This window comes from Podarcis filfolensis (genome assembly GCF_964270895.1).
Source record: "Podarcis filfolensis genome assembly, chromosome: 13".
NCBI lineage: Eukaryota > Metazoa > Chordata > Lepidosauria > Squamata > Lacertidae > Podarcis > Podarcis filfolensis.
In genome coordinates, this window is record NC_139615.1 from 20,180,554 (window position 1) to 20,198,995 (window position 18,442).

Sequence of the window (18,442 nt, forward strand, 5' to 3'; positions counted from 1 at the left end):
CTCAGCTTTCCTAAGGTGTGTGTCTGTGTGTGTATCCATATAAATTGTATGCTACGCAATGAATGAATGGCAATGAATGAATAGCAATGAGATGCAAAAGAAGAAAAGCAAAACCTCCAATCAGTCCGTGATAATTAAATATATGTTAAATAAGCATACCTTTAACATTTTAGGGATGCGGGTGGCGCTGTGGTCTAAACCACTGAACCTAGGGCTTGCCGCTCAAAAGGTTGGCGGTTCAAATCTCCGCGACGGGGTGAGCTCCCGTTGCTCGGTCCCTGCTCCTGCCAACCTAGCAGTTCGAAAGCACGCCCAAAAGTGCAAGTAGATTAATAGGGAACGTAAACGGCATTTCTGTGCACTGCTCTGGTGTCGGTGTTCTGTTGCGCCAGAAGTGGCTTAGCCATGCTGGCCACATGACCTAGAAAAACTATGGAGTGGACAAACACCGGCTCCCTTGGCCTGTAAAGTGAGATGAGCGCCGCAACCCCAGAGTTGTTCGTGACTGGACTTAACTGTCAGGGGTCCCTTTACCTTTACCGTAACATTTTACAGTAGCAGATTGAAGGTAATTGCTCAAACAATCATACAGTGGTACCTCGGGTTACATACACTTCAGGTTACAGACTCTGGTAACCCAGAAATAGTACCTCGGGTTAAGAACTTTGCTTCAGGAGGAGAACAGAAATCGTGTGGCGGCAGTGGGAGGCCCCATTAGCTAAAGTGGTACCTCAGGTTAAGAACGGTTTCAGGTTAAGAACAGACCTCCAGAATGAATTAAGTTCTTAACTTGAGGTACCACTGTATTAGCACTTGTCCTGGAGCAGGGAACCATTCAAAAGAAACAGATTCCTGGCACTGATCAGCTAATTAACCCAAGTAGTGTGTTTAAGGGGGCGGGGTCGAGGGGAGGAAGTGTAAGAGTGAGAGTGATGTGGAAAAATCCACCGGGGGAATTCTAGAAGGGCAGAACTCGGTGGAATTTGGAAAAATATTACCCTTCTGGACACCAACTGGCATGGATTGTTTTTTTAAAAAACAAACAAACAAGAAGTTCCTCACTTCTAAAATAGCTTTCATTATTTAAGTAAAAATGTTAGAAGAATAGGGAAGTGCCTGCAGCAGTCACATCCTGACTGTTGTCCTAGAACTGAGCTAGATTGGTAAAGAAAAAGCATTTTATATGCGTTGTATATGTGATATAACACTGTGACACCAGATGGCGCTGTGGAGTCCCATCTTTCCCTACCAGATTTCCCTGTATGAGTTTACAACGCGTTTAACTGAATCGCTTCTTTGATGTGTCTAGATCCAGCCCTACATGAAGAAGTAGGGCAGCCACATATCATGCTTCACAGAGGAGTTGCTTGAAGGAATCCTCTATTTGATACATTGTCCAGTCCAAATCTGGTTTCAAGATAAAAGAACCAATGGAAAGGAAAGAAACAGGAAGGGCCCTGAAAGTTGCCCATCAACAGTGCAGTCAAAGCAGGCCTTACAGGTCACTTGGTCAGTCTTTACACTATGGTGAGATGTACAATATCTCTACTGAAATTATAGGAATGGTGTCTAGCTTTGTATCCATATGCAATTATGGAAAATCTATTTTGCCCTCTGTTTTGGGAGATGGCCACCCTGAGCGTCAAGGATTGAGATTCCCACAATTGTTACTATAGGATAGGCATTGTGGAGAACAGGATGTTGGCCTAGGTAGGCCTTTGGCCTGATCCAGGAGAGGGATGGATCCAGCTGCTGTGAGCTGTGTCCCCTCAGCTGCCAACTGCTTTTAACAGCTACTACTCCAGACCCTCCAAGTATCCCTATTTTCCAGGGACAGTTCTGGATTTACAGAAGCCTACCCAGTTTCTGATCGGATTCCAAAATGTCCTTCTTTTCCTTAGGATGTTCCTGTTTTCATCGGAGAAATGTCAGAGGGTGTGTGAGACTGTGATGCTCTGCGAGAGAGGACGGAGTGTGTGCGTCTTTCTGTTTCAGTGGGGAGCTGAATCATGAGAGCGAGAGACAAGTAGGAAAAACAGCAAAGGGGATTTTAACTAATGCCAATGGAAAATCCCAGGCAGCCAGAGCAGAAACCTGGGGGTGGATTCCCTATGGCCTCAGATGCTGCTGACTCATGGCCAGCTCAGCTCATCAGCAGCGGGATGAGGTCATCACTTTACTCTAGAGCGAGTTCCTCATACCTGAAAGGCTGTGGAACTGCCTTCCCACAATACTGAGGCTGCGCGTAGATGCTTCTGTTTTTTCGCACACACAGCTCCTGCCATCACAAGACACCTTTCACAGGGAGCACACCTTGCTTACTGCATCTGAAGGCTTTCCACAGGGCAAGGATTGTATTTGGGAAGGGAGTGTATGTGTCGGACCCTGGGGTGCCTTTCTAGGAAGCCAGTCCCAGCAGGGTCTTGACATTTCTTTTCAAATGCTAAGAAACAGAAAGTGAAACCAGTGATGCTCAAATGTCTTGTTTCCTAGAGCAGCCACTGTTTCTGAGCAGCAGAGCAAATAGTCCCTTCAAGCACCCTCTAAGATCTTACCATCAGTCGTCGAGGGGGAATTAGGAGTCCTCCTGGGTTCTCCCTACCAGCTCCAAGAATGAGTTTGATCAAATTCAGGATTGCACAATTTGCGCCGTCCCACCATGCACTGGCTGGGCCGGCAGGTGCACACCGACTCCCCAGGCATATAGAATTGAGCCCCTTGCAAGCCACCATACAAGGAGTGGTTGGGTTGCGTTTGGTTTGGCAATTTGCCCGTTCTGGAGGCATGACCTAAAGTTGTGCAACAGGATACAGATGGGGATGCAGACGGGAAAAATGTGGCCGAAGAGCACTTAGAACTTGGGCTGCCCAAAAATTTTATTGGCTGGGTCGACCAATTAAATTGGCTTTTTAAATAGGGTAAAACAAGTGTGTGCTTTAAATCTAAGCACTTAAACTGCAATCTACAGGCATCACACACCCAAAAGGCACCCCCCCCCCCAATCTCACACAGGAGGGAAACCTTATTTTTAAGATGGAGCTGGCTAACTAGCTGGCTTCATTTTTAAGATGGAGCTGGCTAACTGTTACTTCAAAACAATTGTTTTGTCATGTGAAAATTTCATTAAGCAGTTCAAACTAAGATCTGGGTGGGATTCCTGATGGGAATAGCACAAAAAGACGTCAGGTAGCTGTTGTATGTGTGCTCACAACAGTTTTTACAATGTAATACATCAGTTGCCGATTGCCGAAGAATCAGTGCTTTTGAATTGTGGTGCTGGAGGAGACTCTTGAGAGTCCCATGGATTGCAAGAAGATCAAACCTATCCATTCTGAAGGAAATCAGCCCTGAGCGCTCACTGGAAGGACAGATCATGAAGCTGAGGCTCCAGTCCTTTGGCCACCTCATGAGGATGGCGGCTAATGGATTGAGGTTTGAATCCTGACAAGATGGAAGTACTGTTTTTGGGGGACAGGGGACGGGCTGGTGTGGAGGACTCCCTGGTCCTGAATGGGGTAACTGTGCCCCTGAAGGACCAGGTGCACAGCCTGGGAGTCATTTTGGACTCACAGCTGTCCATGGAGGCACAGGTCAATTCGGTATCCAGGGCAGCTGTCTAGCAACTCCACCTGGTACGCAGGCTGAGACCCTACCTGCCCGCGGACTGCCTCGCCAGAGTGGTGCATGCTCTAGTTATCTCCCGCTTGGACTACTGCAATGCGCTCTACGTGGGGCTACCTTTGAAGGTGACCCGGAAACTACAACTAATCCAGAATGCAGCAGCTAGACTGGTGACTGGGGGCGGCTGCCGAGACCACATAACACTGGTCTTGAAAGACCTACATTGGCTCCCAGTACATTTCCGAGCACAATTCAAAGTGCTGGTGTTGACCTTTAAAGCCCTAAATGGCCTCGGCCCAGTTTACCTGAAGGAGCGTCTCCATCCCCATCGTTCTGCCCGGATGCTGAGGTCCAGCGCCGAGGGCCTTGTGGCGGTTCCCTCATTGCGAGAAGCAAAGCTACAGGGAACCAGGCAGAGGGCCTTCTTGGTAGAGGCACCCGCCCTGTGGAACGCCCTCCCAATAGATGTCAAAGCGATAAACAACTACCTGACATTCAGAAGACATCTTAAGGCAGCCCTGTTCAGGGAAGTTTTTAATGTGTGATATTTTAGTGTATTTTGGCTTCTGTGGAAGCCGCCCACAGTGGCTGGGGAAACCCAGCCAGATGGGCGGGGTACAAATAATAAATTATTATTATTATTATTATGAGAAGAGAAGACTCCCTGGAAAAGACCCTGATGTTGGGAAAGATGGAGGCACAAGGAGAAGGGATGACAGGGGACGAGATGGTTGGACAGTGTTCTAGAAGATACAAACATGAGTTTGACCAAACTGTGGGAGGCAGTGGAAGACAGGAGTGGCTGGCGTGCTCTGGTCCATGGGGTCACGAAGAGTCGGACACGACTAAACAACAACAACAACAACATCAGTTGCAGGGACTGTCTGTTGTTGCTGAACTACAACTTGCATCACCTGAGGCTATTGGCTATGCTTGCAGGAGCTGATGGGGATTGTAGTTCAGAAACATCCAGAGGACCAAAGGTCTCTTATCCCGCTGTACATGGTACTCATACCTAAGACCTATTGATTTCCAGGATACTTACACCAAGGTAAGTAGGTATAGGATTTCAGCCTTATTTTAATGATTCCTTATAGCAGGCATAGGCAAACTCAGCCCACCAGATGTTTTGGGACTACCGTTCCCATTATCCCTGGCCACTGGTCCTGTTAGCTAGGGATCATGGGAGTTGTAGGCCAAAAACATCTGGAGGCCCGAGTTTGCATATACCTGCCTTATAAACAAGAATCCCCAATCCATGAGGGAAACACGTTTTTAGAATTTACAGTATTGTTAAATACAAGTTACTTATAAAACTGTTACTAGAGGCATTCCCCTTTCACTCTCAGAACGCCTTTTCCGAAATGGCATTGGCTGTGACATACACACACACTATCTAAAAACAAAAGTATTCTCTCCTCAAAAAAACCCAAAGAAACCAACTGTCTTATGCAAATTAGTGTTGTTTTGGTCACTCGATTCAAACCCATTCGATGCACAGACCAATATTTCCTTTAATCAGATGGCAGCCTTAGTTGAAACAAATTCTAAGAGCATGAATTAGTTCTACTGTGGCTTCAGCTTTTAGTCTCTCACTGGCTTGCTCTGAGCTCCATCCACGTACGTTTGGGGTTTGAAGGGAACAGTCAAAAGCTGCAATGCATAACCTTGACCAAGCACCCCCAACCTTCGGCCCTCCAGATGTTTTGGACTACAATTCCCATCATCCCTGACCACTGGACCCGTTAGCTAGGGATAATGGGAGTTGTAGGCCAAAACATCTGGAGGGCCACAGATTGGGGATGCCTGATCTTGAAAATGCACCTTTTGTCGGATTCTCTTTCTTGCCTTATGTTCTTTAGGGTGTGGTTAGGAAAGGAATAAGGAAGACCTAATGGCCTCTGCAAGCATAGCCAATGGGCTGAGATGGTGGGAGTTGTCGTTCAGCAACATATAGAGGGCCAGAGGTTCCTCACAGCTGGAACAGGAAGGAGAGCTTCTCTTCCATCCTGCTGGGGAAGCAGCAGCATTATGAAGTCAGTTCTTGCCTTTCCCCACAGGGAAGAACAGAGAGGTAAGGAAGGAGGACTGAGCAGGTTTGTAATTTATTCTGGAAACCTCTGCATTGGGTACATTAAAATACCCAACACACACACACACAAGCTTCTCTCTAGCCCATCTTATACTGCAGGAAAGGAACAAAATAGGAGACCAAAACCTTTGAGGAAGTTGGGTATGTTTAACCTGGAGAAAAGCTGATTAACAGGTGAAAAAGTAGCCATCTTATTCAGTTCCTGAAAAAGTTGCCATGTATGGGAAAGATCTGTTCTGTGCTGCTACAGAGGGAAGGCCCGGAACTACAGGGTCTAAGGACAAGCAGGTTTTCGATGGAACATTTAAGAATAACTTCCCGACTGTATGAGCTGTTTGTGAGCGTGAACAGGCTGCCTTAGAAGGTGGTGGATGTTCCCATGGCTAGAGGGGTTCTTGCTATTGTTTTTTATTAAGCAGAAGCCAGGTAACTACGTTATCCAGATCAGCAAATTTCCTCCACTGACATAGGGTTGGACTTGCAAGATCTCACCCTCCTCTATGAGGTACTCAAATGAGCCACAACAGCCACTAACCCTCCCTGTGTCTCCCACCCACCCCACAACAAGGAAACAGGACCAGAACTCAACTTCAAGTTTATTTATTGTTTTACTTTTTTAAAAAAAGATTTCAGTGTTTTTCTTGCTTAAAAAAAATACTGTTCAGATCCTTAGTAATGCACTATTGGGCCTTAAATGCCTCCACTTTCCCCTCACTTAAGACCCAAAGGGGCAGCTGAAATGTTTCTGAGTGACTCTCCCAAGTGGGGGAAATTACATGCCCTTCCCACCAACACAACGGGGAAATGAGGGACAGGGAAAAGAAGATTAAAATAAAAAACCAACCAACAACCTAGGAGTAGAGTTCAGTGCCACTTAAAAAGGAGGAAATGAAGGGTCAAGAAACAGACCCTGAAAATTTTAGCCACACGTGGCCTTCTTTGGAAAACAGGGCAGGTGAACTTTGCTGCCTAAAACAAAGGAGTCAGTTTAGTGGCACGTTTTAACTCCACCATATGGCACGGGAAGAACTGAGAGTGAAACTGCTGCGGTCATTGTTCCCCACAATCCCAGGAGATGAATGTGGTGCTGAAGCAGCGCTTCCATGCCTCTCCAAAAGACAATTTTAAATCCACAGTGAAGGCAAAAATGATGCTCCTTATATAGTTTCACTCGTTCTCTTCCTCCCCACCCCCATTTAGGCATTCCTGATCTTCCTTTCCCTTTGGCCTATAGAAAGCCCCACCCCAATACAATTTCAAATAAGGTTAAGGTTAATCTTATTAATAGTCATGCAGCCCTGCTCCTGCAGGGCAAAAATAAGAGAGACATCCCCACCCCACCCTGGAAGGTCCTTGCCTCCCCCTTTTAAGGCCCCACTTGTGGTGAGGGGGGCACCTATTAATCCATGATCAGTAAGAAGTAAAGGGCAGTTTCCTGGGGTTTCCCGTGCCGGCAGAAGCAGGGGCAGTTTTGAAGACAGTATTTTCGGACCAGAAGGACGGAGAGGAACGGGGACCCATCTTCCCCTCCCAAGGTGGCAAGGGGAGGGAGAGCGGAGTCCCACGAAGAGAGGTCCAATCTCAGGTCAGAAAGGGCACTGCACCTGGGAAAGAAAGAAGACAAAAAGGAAGTATTAGCAGCGAAAAGCAACAGCTTTCCTTTTCTTATTTAATGTTCTTTTAAAAGACAAGCTGGCCTTCTCTGCGTGGCAGGAGCAAACAAACCAGAAAGTCCACAGTTGACCATAGTTTCTGGTTTCATCTGATCCAGGAAACGGTGGTTACCAGCTCCAAAACAAAACTATATATTAAAACCATAGTTCTAAGTTGCCTTAATATCGTTGCTTGTTCCAAATGTGGTAACTGTATCTCCCAAGTTTTGACAATATGGGAAACTTTGGTTAATCAGAGGCACCCAGGCTTGTTTTCTCATGCCACAAATTGGCTGGGGGTGGGCATAGGCACATGCATATCATGGCTTGATGAGGCCAAGATATGATCACTGTCTCCTCCCACCCTCACCCAGAGTTTCCACCCATAACTATGTAAAGCTTTCCACTCTCCAGTTTCTTCTACCTTATTACTTCTCGGCCCAGGCAGTAGGGGGCGCTCATTCATCCCCTGCAGTCATTCCTCTCACAGTGCCCTTCTGGCGTATCTGCAACAAAACAAGATCCTTCAGCAGCTGGGTAACTTCCAAGTCTTACATGGTGGTGCTAGTACTGGCTCTGTTTACTTCCACATGGCCTTGCCAGAAAGATTTGCCAAAAAATTTTAAAAAGTTTTTTTAAAAAATCAATAATCAATTACAACTGTATTTAAATGCATCAGCATATTACCAAACATTATAGGGTTTGAGGGTTCAAAGCATATTTAATACTCTCTGGGCAAGACAGGAACCACATTTAATCCCAAAGTGCAAAATGGGATCTATCTATAAACAAAACACTTGTATGCACCAGTTTTCCCTCCCTTTTCTTTTAAGGAGGAACAGATTCAAATAAGGGCAGGACTCCTATATATTTTGTAAAAGTTGTATAGGAAAAGGTTTTAATCATCAAAAACTAGAAAGGTATATATTTACAAATATATAAAATATGTTTACAGAAGCATAACATATTTATGTAACTATACATTTACAGACATTAAAAAACTACAAATTGAGGAAACAATGGTAAGCACATTAACAGTTAAATATTTTAAAAAGAGGGGATTTTTGCAGTGCATCTCTTACAGCAGTGGAAAAAACCCATGCCTATCAAAATATCTTCTTCCACATTAATATCATATAGGACTGTCACCCAATTGTGGAAATCTTCGTGCCTCTGTGGGGAACTTTTGGTGCTCCATTTGCTGCTGAACTACAACTCCCATCATGCCTCACCACTGGTGATGCTTGCAGGAGCTGATGGGAGTTGTAGTTCAGGAACATATGAAGGGCCAAAGCTTCTCTCACCTTTAAGCAGATCAACTGAGTTTTAAAACAACTGAATCTACATAAACCTGCATATGACTAAACGCTTTTGAAGAAGGGAAAAAAGTATACCCGATTTTAGATGGCATATGTATAGGGTGCATAGATATCTATAAGTTTTAGATGGCATATGTCTTGGAAGTGGAGACCCCTTCTGTGAGAGACTGAAGAGGGATTGCCTCTCCCAAGATGGGGTCCACCATTGGCAATTTTCACATTTCAGGATTCGAATCAGGGTTTTCCGCTTCTATATTAGTGGATCAAAACCACATCGACTAAATAAAACCTATGGCCCTAGCTGGAAACTTCTCCTCTTGTCAGGGGATCTGCACCTACAACAACAAGTGTGCCATAGGGGCAGCAAATATAAAACAGGAGTACCGATCATCACTCAATGGAACAGTGGCAGCGATTTTTTAAAAAATTCTGCCTGGCAGATCTGCGTAGCAACTCAGCTCACTCAAATCAACAAAGCCTCAAGACTAGCCATGGGAAAACAAACAGGAAAGGGTTTTAACTAAGCTTCTACAAGTGGGAACTGAGCTGGCCATGGAAGGCCTTTTTGGGAAGGGAGTTTCACAATAAGGAAGCCATGAAAAGAAAAGGCCTAGCTGCTTGACCCCATCCGCCTTACTCTCCGACAGCAATGGCATCTGAAGCAGGCCACCCGTAAATGATCTCAGAGATCAGGCTTATATGGGCACAGCCATCCTTTCAGACCCAGTGACAGGGAAAGTTGTACAGTGGTACCTCTGGTAACGTACTTAATTCGTTCCAGAGGTCCGTTCTTAACCTGAAACTGTTCTTAACCTGAGGCACCACTTTAGCTAATGGGGCCTCACGCTGCTGCCGCGCAATTTCTGTTCTCATCCTGAAGCAAAGTACTTAACCCGAGGTACTATTTCTGGGTTAGCGGAGTCTGTAACCTGAAGCATCTGTAACCTGAAGTGTATGTAACCCGAGGTACCACTGTACTTCTGGCCTTCCACCCACAAGAGCTCAAGCACAAAAGTAAGGGAAACTCTCACAACCCAAACCGAGTGCCCCTCACACCCGCAAACCTGGTTCTCTGCCCCGAAATACCTCATCAAGCTCCCTCTGTGTCTCTTCCTCCATCCGTCGAATGTCAGCCATGGTTAAATCCACCCACTTGTCCAACCAGCAAAATAGCTGCCTATGGAAGTTGGTAAAGAGGCGTCTTTCTTGCTGTAGGAAGAGAAGAAAGGCTTCAAGAAAACAGGATGACAAGAATACAAGAGACCTTGAAGTGGGGATAATAGTCTACGCGCTCTCTTTGAGGGGGAAAGTCCCTGGGTTGCATTCTGCAGAGCAAGCTCAAGATGGGTTTTTTTACCCCCACCTCTTCCCGCCCCTAAAAAAACCTCAACAACACTAGAGAAAGTCTCAAATCCCATTTGCTAATATTGCTCTGCCATCTGTTACTATCCAAGCAAGCTCCAACGCAGATCAGAGCCAGCGGCCTCGGCCTGTTCTTACCTTTTGGATAAATTTTTCCACTCGGCCCTGAAGACCCCACCAGCGGAACTTCACACTCACAAGTTTGTAGGCACACATGTGGGGGCAATCTTCATTGTTGGCTAGTTCCCGCTAATGGACGGGAGATAGGGGGAAAGGGGAAGGGGGAGAAAGGAAGAAGCCAGGAAGATTAGGCCTGGAGTTGCCGCTGAAGTTTCAAAGCAAACTTGTGGAGATTTCTCTTATAGATGAAACATCTGAGGGGGATTTGCGGGGATGAGAAAGAGATTTACCCCTTTTTTATTTTTCATTTAGAAGTATTTACACCATGCCTACTAACCAAAGTTCTCGAGGCGGCTTGCAATGTATTTAAAACACAACAGAACAGATAGCAATACAGACACCTTTGCCCTGATTATTGTAAGTTTCCTCCCTCCCCTTGTTCTCCAGAGTTCCTACAAATGCCATTCTGCAGCTGATTCTTCATGCTGTAGAAGCAGATGGGCGTTAATTCCACATGGGTAAGGGCATAGAGTGACTGCTGTTTATGTCTCTCACAGCCCCAGCCCTGGCAGCATTTATAGAAAGTGCTGGGTGCAGCACCTTCCAGTTTTGATAAGACCCAGCCTCGCTCCAAAAAATCCTACAGCCTGTTTGTGCACCCAGTGACCACTGCAACACTTGCTTTCTCTCTTCCTGCCATGACTAAAAGGTCACAGAGAAGGCTCCATCTTTTGGGTCTGGTGCCACAGCAAGCGCACATTTTGCTTTGCTAAGATGAAACCTGCAGACCCCTGGGGTCCCACTACCACCGCCAAAGCCTGTCTTCAAAACAACGAAGAGGCCCGAGATGTATGGATGGGAGGGAGCAGGACACACTTACGGGCTGGTTCGCAAGTTTTGCTATCATCCGTTTATCTATTATTTCATTTATGAATTGCATCCCATAAGGCGTCTTGAAACAAATTATAAGACAGGGGACTGGACGTACCTTCCAGTCAGGACCAAGAGGCCCTCTGCCCGTCTTCAGTGATTTGAAAAGAGCCGGGTCTTCATCTGGCTTGTAGTCCTGAAAGATAAGAGAGCAGAGATGAGAATGTCAGCAGTATGAGATACAGGGGGACAGAGCTGGATAAATGCCATGAAGATCTTTGTTCAGCAGGCAGAAAAGCAGTCAGAAAGGGCAGATCCCCCCTGACACAAAAACAGGGCCTGATAGCATCTAAAACCCAAGAGCCAGCCCTGAAAGCAAAAGGGTACTATTCTGGATACTACGAGCAGTGCAAAAAGTTGAGCAACAATGTGGTTTTAGTGGTACCAGCCATCGCCACCACTACTGTTACCTTCACTCTAAGGATGAAGAGAGAATGGACTAGTCACTTGGAGGCGAAGAAAAAGTTCTCAGCATATGCTCAGAGACAAGCTCTCCACCCAGGGGCCTGTCCTCACTCAGAGCGGGGGATCTCCTTTCATCACTTCTGTAGGCCATGGGCCAGCAGGAACAAATGAGATCACAATGTGCAGCCTGGCCAGATATAAGCAAACTTCCTTTCTCTGTCAATGTTGGGGGGATAAAGGAGGGAGAAGGAAGAGGAGCAAGTTGTGTGTGGAAATGATGGCCCCTAAGGCCAGGTAGTGGCGGGCAGGATAGCTGCAGCCTAGAATTGCTGGGGTACTGTTCTCCTGAGCTCTCCCAATCTAGAGCGATTCGAAAGAACAAATGGTTCCAAGTAGGGGGTTTGCAGATGCTACAATAATAAAAAAGATTCCCTTTGTGCTCACGGCTTTCACACTCCAGAGCCACAAAGGGATCCTTCTTTCCTATCAAAAGCAGACGGCTGGAAGGGCGCTTTCCTTCCCAGAATTCCCCTGCCTTCTGTGCCATGTTAACCTTTGCCAAACACTCTTCCAACTGCCAGACAAAAACCAAGGTTGCCTCTTACGTCATCTGACACTTGCGTCCGATCAGCGACATCTATATGGACCACCTCAACATCTTTCCAAGTTTCCGCATCGAGGCTGTGGACCTGCAGAGAGAAGAGTTTTTATGTCCTCACCCGAAACAAAAATGGGAGTCGCCAGCACTGAAAGTTTGATTGGGCTTTGTTGACTTTTTAATATGCTTCCGTATTATGTTATATGCTTTGTACTGGCCTAAGGACAACGAGTGTTAGGCAATCAATGTGTTCAATTTAATAATAATAATGTATTTCACATCAAAACACACAAGATTTGAGTGGGACCTTAAGAGAGCTGTGCATAAACAAATGCCAGCAAACCTCAAAGAACTGAAGCAAAATTGTAGAACTGGCCAAACCTCCTCCACAACAATGTGAGAGATTGATATAGTCATACAGAAAATGATTACTTCAAGCTATTGCTGCTAGATGTGGTTCTAAAAGCTCTTGAATCATAAGGTATACTTAGTTTTGCACACATGGCTTCTCCATTATCGCTTTATTTTTGCTAAATAAATCATGACACAGAGTAATATGTCATGTGTTGTTCTTCACCTGAGGTTGTATTTACCTAATTTTAAGACCTGCTAAAAAACAGATGATTGTTATGTCTTCATATGTAAAACCACAGAATTCAATTTTCTCATGACTGTATAGAAATTAAATATTAACATATGTAACCCAGATTTGCTTCAATAAAAATCACAGAAAAGTTTAATACCTTAAGATTGCATCCCTCAATACTGCCAAATATTTCAGTCATTTAGAAGAGAAAAAGACCTCTGTAACCCCAAACTGCATCCAATAGTTAATTATAAAGCATATTTCTCAGTCTCCTCTAAAGTGCTTTCAAGATCTTTGCAAGAATAAGTGCTTTATTGCTTATTATATATGCAATGGAACCTTAACAAAGTCTAAATTATTTATCCCAGCTGGTATCTTTCCTGGATCTGAACTGATTCCCTGTATGTGGTGTTATTTTAAAGGCATTTTTATGTTAAATTTTTTCTGTTTGTTTTGTATTCAGTTGTTTTTACATATGCAACTATTTTATATATGCCATTGTATTGTAAATCACTTCAAGGTGCCTCACAGGAAGCAACTCATAAGTGACATAAACAACAACAACTATTCCGGATACAAAATATTTTCTTTGTGCAGAAAGAAAAAATGCTTGTTAATCAAATACCATTCCCCACCCCTTAATAATAAAACAGTGCATCTGTGCCAACGGTCTTTCTATTAATAGAGAGTACAATTCAGCAGGACTTGGGCACCCTGGTTCTGTGGATAAAACGTGGTGTTTCATTCCTGTCACTTACATTGTCTTGGTCACCTAAATCTGGTTTGTGCCAGGTTTCAATTTTGATGAAGAAATCATCCTTCATATATTCATTCTGTCCAAAAAGAAAAGGGTGGGGAAGAGAGAAGAATGGTTACCCAGAATACTTTGTGGTAACAAGAGCACACGCAGACCTAAAGCCACACATAACTTGAGCAGACATATTACCCAGAATGCTCTGTGACATTCTGGGATGTGGGTGTGTGACTCATGAGAAGTGGACTTCATGGGGTAGGAGGTGTGCCATAGCTTACTGGAGATAGGCAAGGACACAGATGTACCCAGAGAATCTGAGGGAGTTGGGGTTCACTGAGAAGCGCTGCCTGCCCACCTACCCACAGATGTCCCTTCCCCAAGTCACTTACCGTAATAACTGCAGCAGACGGGACCACAAGAAGGAAGAGAAAGACAGAACATGTTAGTGCAGGAAAATGAAACGAAAAACCTTCCCTAATCAGCTTGATATAAGTCTTCTCTAGCCACAGTTGCCATTTATGTAACCCAAATCACACAGGACAGTTTTAGCCCAATATATCCAGCAGGTTAGACAAAGTGTGGAGAAGCTATGGTCCTCCAGTTGTTGCCGAACTGCAACTCCCATCAGCCCCAGCAAACATGGCTAAAACCAGGGATGATGGGAATTGTAGTTTAGCAACATCTAGGGGGCCAAAGGTTTCCCACACCAGTTTTGACTGTCCCTGAACTCTGTTGTTTCCTGCTGGACTGGACAGGGCGTGCGAGTTTGTGTAGAAACCAACTGTACAAATGTATAATTTGCATTTGTTGGTTCTCCCACTTTTGCCACAGGACACACCCAACACCGTCCAAAGAAAGTTGCCCAAATGAGAATGTGGCCCTTGGCCTATGAAAACTTTCCCAGCACTTGCTCAAAATGAATGTTTATTCAAACTCTGTTCTGTGGAAACTTGAGGTTCCTCTGGCCTGTGTCAATGAGAAGAGCAGTAATGTATGAGTTTCCCAATAGGCTGCTTGTTGTAGGAGTCTGCTGGGTGCATTTCTAGGTTATATACTCAGCTTAAGAAGAGCAGTGATGAATGGAGTGTACAGCACTTCCAGAATCTCTGCCAAACAACCCCTGGATTTTTGCCACTCAGCCATTGTTCAAAAGGATCGTTCAAGATAGAGAGTTTGAAAAAAATGACAACACTCCAGACAAATTTGTTCCCCTACCAAAGCATCTAGGTAGGACAGGGTTTCGCAAACATGGGTCTCCAGCTGTTTTTGGACTACAACTCCTATCACCCCAAGCTAGTATGACCATTGGTTGTAGTCCAAAAACAGCTGGAGACCCAAGTTTGGGAAACCCTGACCTAGGGAGTCCCAGTTACAGACATAGCCCCTTCTCCCATCCCTCTCCCTGGCTCACCCGTTCGACAATAGGGATAGGCATTCCAGGCTCTCTCGTGAACAACTAGGGACCCCTCAGGGGCGAACATCTTAATGAATCCAGGAACTTTGCTGCAAGAGAGAGAAAAACAGGGCATCAGAGGAAGCCCGTGCCTTTGGATGCCCGTGCCCAGGAAAGACCTTACCTCTGGAGGTGGTAGATCTTGTGGGTGAACTGCCCCCGTTCCCCTTCACGCTCGTAAGGTTCATTTTTTAGCACCTCAATCCCTTCACCGCCGCCAGTGTTGTTCTTGCTGGCTTCCGCAACAGAGAATAACTGCCCCACCTGATACTGCAGAGGGAAAGAGCAGAGGTTGGAAATGGGCATTTTAAACAGGAGATTCAAGCTCAACATGTCCCAAAAGGAACTCGTCCCAGTTCAAATTTGTCCCTTTACAAAACAAAGTAGTTGCCTTCAGGTCACAGTTCCAAGTTGATCCAAATGATCCTCAAGAATTTTTTTCCGTATTCAAAATGCTCCTGTGCTGAAGTATAAAATAAAAGTATAAAATAAACTTAAGATGAGAGTCTATAGAGTGAAAAGCACTGATGAGAGAACGAACTTGAAGATAAAACTAGAAATCGTTCAAAGTTCTAAGCCGAAACAAATTTAATTCAAGTTTTGATCACTTGGCAATTCTGGAAACTACTTTCAGATGTAGTTTAGAGACTTTTGAACTAATTTGATGAAGTCTGTTAAGCTCATTCCAAGCACTGGGAAAGAGAGAAGGGGAAATACTCCTGCCCCATTGGCCTTCAAATAAGGCACAGGTCTTGGGGACGAGGAATGCCATAGGAGTCACTTGGCAAGGCCTGCCTGCCCCAACTCCTGCTGGGTGGAGAGGGAGAGGGAGAGAACAGGGAGCCAGAAAGAGAGACAGAAAAGGGCAATGCCCTTTTGGTTTTTGGTTCTGGCCCCACCTATGAAAAACAGGAAGAAAAGCACCCTAAACTTTCTGCCGATTTATGCCAACCCATTATCCCTCCCCCCCAATTGATTAACTAGGGGGTCAACAAAGTTGCACACTTCCTAATACCACTGCATGTAAATGGAACTTACCTCCTCTACGGAGCAAGGCAGCACAACCCGGCTGGTTTTGGAGGATGGAGATAAAAGCAGCATGGGGGGGGGGGAGAGGAAAGAGAAACAAGAGTTAGAGAGGGAATCCTCCAGCGCCCAAGCCCTCACACTCCACTGCCACATGCACCAGATAAAAAGCACATACACACTTTATTCACCCTGAAATGTATTTAACAGACCATTCAACCAAGACCATTTATAAACCACTACTGTTGCATCTGAACTATCATTATTATTATTATTAAGTTCTAGAAAACTGCCACTAAAACTAGTCTTAAAACAACTTACAATATGATATATCAAAGTGTACAAAAATTTAGAAACACCGAAGAACAAGCTGCACTGAACACTCGCTGCAATTTCCAAACAGTCTGCTAAGGTGAGCACATATATAGCACATTCCAATAACATACATATGCAGGACCCTGGTATCTCAAAACTTGAAGGCCGTGTACATTGTATACCCTTAAAGTACCATTAGAAGCACACGTTCCCTTCAAAAAACTATGGGAACTGTAGTCCACTGAGCGTTGTTGGGAATTGCAACTCTGTGAGTGGTAAACTACAGTGCCCAGAATCCCAGGGAGGCGGGGGAGATGTGCTTTAAAGGTGTTGCAGAAGTTTCGCTGAAATCGAAACACAAAGCAGATTGTCTTCTTTGCCCTGAAGAAGAGCACACGAATATGCACGGAGAACCTGCCTAAACTCACAGAGCAATCCTAAACAGGCCTATACAGAAGTAAGCCTTAATGAATTAAAAAGGGCTTTCTCCCTGGAAGTGTGCGGCATCCCTTGAGGCAATGTTATTGTATGTGCCAGATGAAATAAGTTGGAGTGTCATCTCCCCACCCCCAAGGTCTTTTCTCCTACAATTCTCCTCCAGCGATTCTCCTCAGCCAGCTTTAACAAAGATAAATCTGCTGCTGAAACAGTGCCCAGCGTGATTTGCGGTAACACTCTGAAACTGCAAACATTTTGTGTTTCCTCCGAAATAAGTTCCTGGAAATCAACAGGCCTTAGTTTAAAGAAAGTGAGCCGAGCAGTGCACAAAGATTATGACGGATTCAGGGATCCGAGGGTGGCACTTCTCATTTGTTCTCCTCCCTCACTGATTATTCTATTGAGCTTTGGTGAAAAAACATGGGTGGAGGGTGGGGAAGAGGGGGGAAAAATACATCGAAATGGAGAATAACGGTATAAACTATAAAGCAAGCCAAGTGTGGAGGCAGCCAGGCCGCCTCCTGTCGGGAAAACATGCCGGGTCAGGGACCCCAGATGGATTGCAGGACTGGGTGTGCGAAAAACCTCCTCGCAGGGTAAACCGAATGGGCCGAGGCGACCCCCCCACTTCTGCTTTCCAGAGGAATATGAGAAAGCGCCGCCCGTTACATTGCAGAAACAAAAGGCCCCATTCATCCAAAATATCAGATCACATTATTAGGCTCTCTAAAAATCCCCAGCAAAATACAGAAGGAAGAGCCGTAGAAAGGGGCAGCCATATGTAGACGGGTCCCTTGTCTATCGCCCACCCATTTTTAGGAAAGCCCCCTCCCCACTGCCTAGTTAACCCTTCCCATGTCCTGCCCCACCCACGCTGGCGCCCCCCCACCCCTCCCAGTACTCACAACTCTTTGATCAGCACCATCCTCCCGTCCCTCCGGCACCCCGCACGCCAAATGCACCAGCCCTTTTCTTCCTCTTCCCCCCTACCCCGGCCATTGACGCCACTTCCGCCCTCACTCTAGCTCCCGCTCGCCCGCACCTGCCCGCGACGACGCCACTTCCGCCCTCACTTGGGCTTCGCCCGCGCTGGCGGGAGCAAAGGCCGGCCGCGTTGGGGAGGAGCAGGTCGAAGGGGGGGCGTTCGGTGCTCTTGATTGACACCACAGGGAAGCCGGGGAATGACGGGACGCTGAGGGTTGCATTGGACAGAAATGTCCACTAGGGGTCGCGCTCCAATCGGGCGTTCGGAATCGGCTCTGTTGAGAGTGCTTCTGAGATATGTGCAAAGCGCCTTTCTAGTCGTATTTGAGAAAGGGCAAGATCACGGACCTCCTGACTTTCATGCCTTTCAAGGGTTTGGTACCCCACGCGAAATTGATCCTTGTCCCTTCTGTTTTGAAACTATTCACTGAATATACTTTTTTATTGAACCGTGAAAGGGACAGGAGACATATTTCGAGGGTGTCCTCGAAATTCCTTTAAATCATGGGCATAGCCAGGATTTATATTAGGGGGAGTAGAACTAAGCTGTTGGTTAAGTATTTCTATTTATTTACTTTATGGGGGGGCAGCTTCCCCCTGCCCACCCCCCGCTACGCCCATGCTTTAAATGTTCACATCTCTATGGAAATATACATTGCGATGCTCCAGATCAATAATGCATATTCCCAAGTAAGTGTGCACAGAATTGCAGCTGTATTGCATTTAGAGTAAGAGATCTGGGACTATTCTAGATAGGGGGTGCGATGCTTTCTTTTCTGGCAGGTCT

At 45.7% G+C, this 18,442-nt stretch overlaps 1 protein-coding gene across 1 annotated transcript; it reads right to left on the reverse strand.

Annotated features, from left to right (window-relative positions):
• Window positions 1-6,297: 6,297 nt before the first annotated feature.
• On the reverse strand, window positions 6,298-17,704 carry LOC310747355 (phosphatidylinositol transfer protein beta isoform-like). The gene is made up of 12 exons (XM_083581720.1): window positions 17,577-17,704; window positions 15,931-15,961; window positions 15,017-15,162; window positions 14,801-14,942; window positions 13,829-13,969; window positions 13,444-13,518; window positions 12,107-12,190; window positions 11,155-11,232; window positions 10,185-10,295; window positions 9,771-9,893; window positions 7,790-7,871; window positions 6,298-7,317 (listed from the first exon to the last, which is right to left on the reverse strand). Exons 1-11 carry the CDS (start codon window positions 17,594-17,596, stop codon window positions 7,824-7,826), a joined length of 999 nt encoding a protein of 332 aa, XP_083437846.1. The 5' UTR covers window positions 17,597-17,704; the 3' UTR covers window positions 6,298-7,317; window positions 7,790-7,823.
• Between the last annotated feature and the right edge of the window lie 738 nt (window positions 17,705-18,442).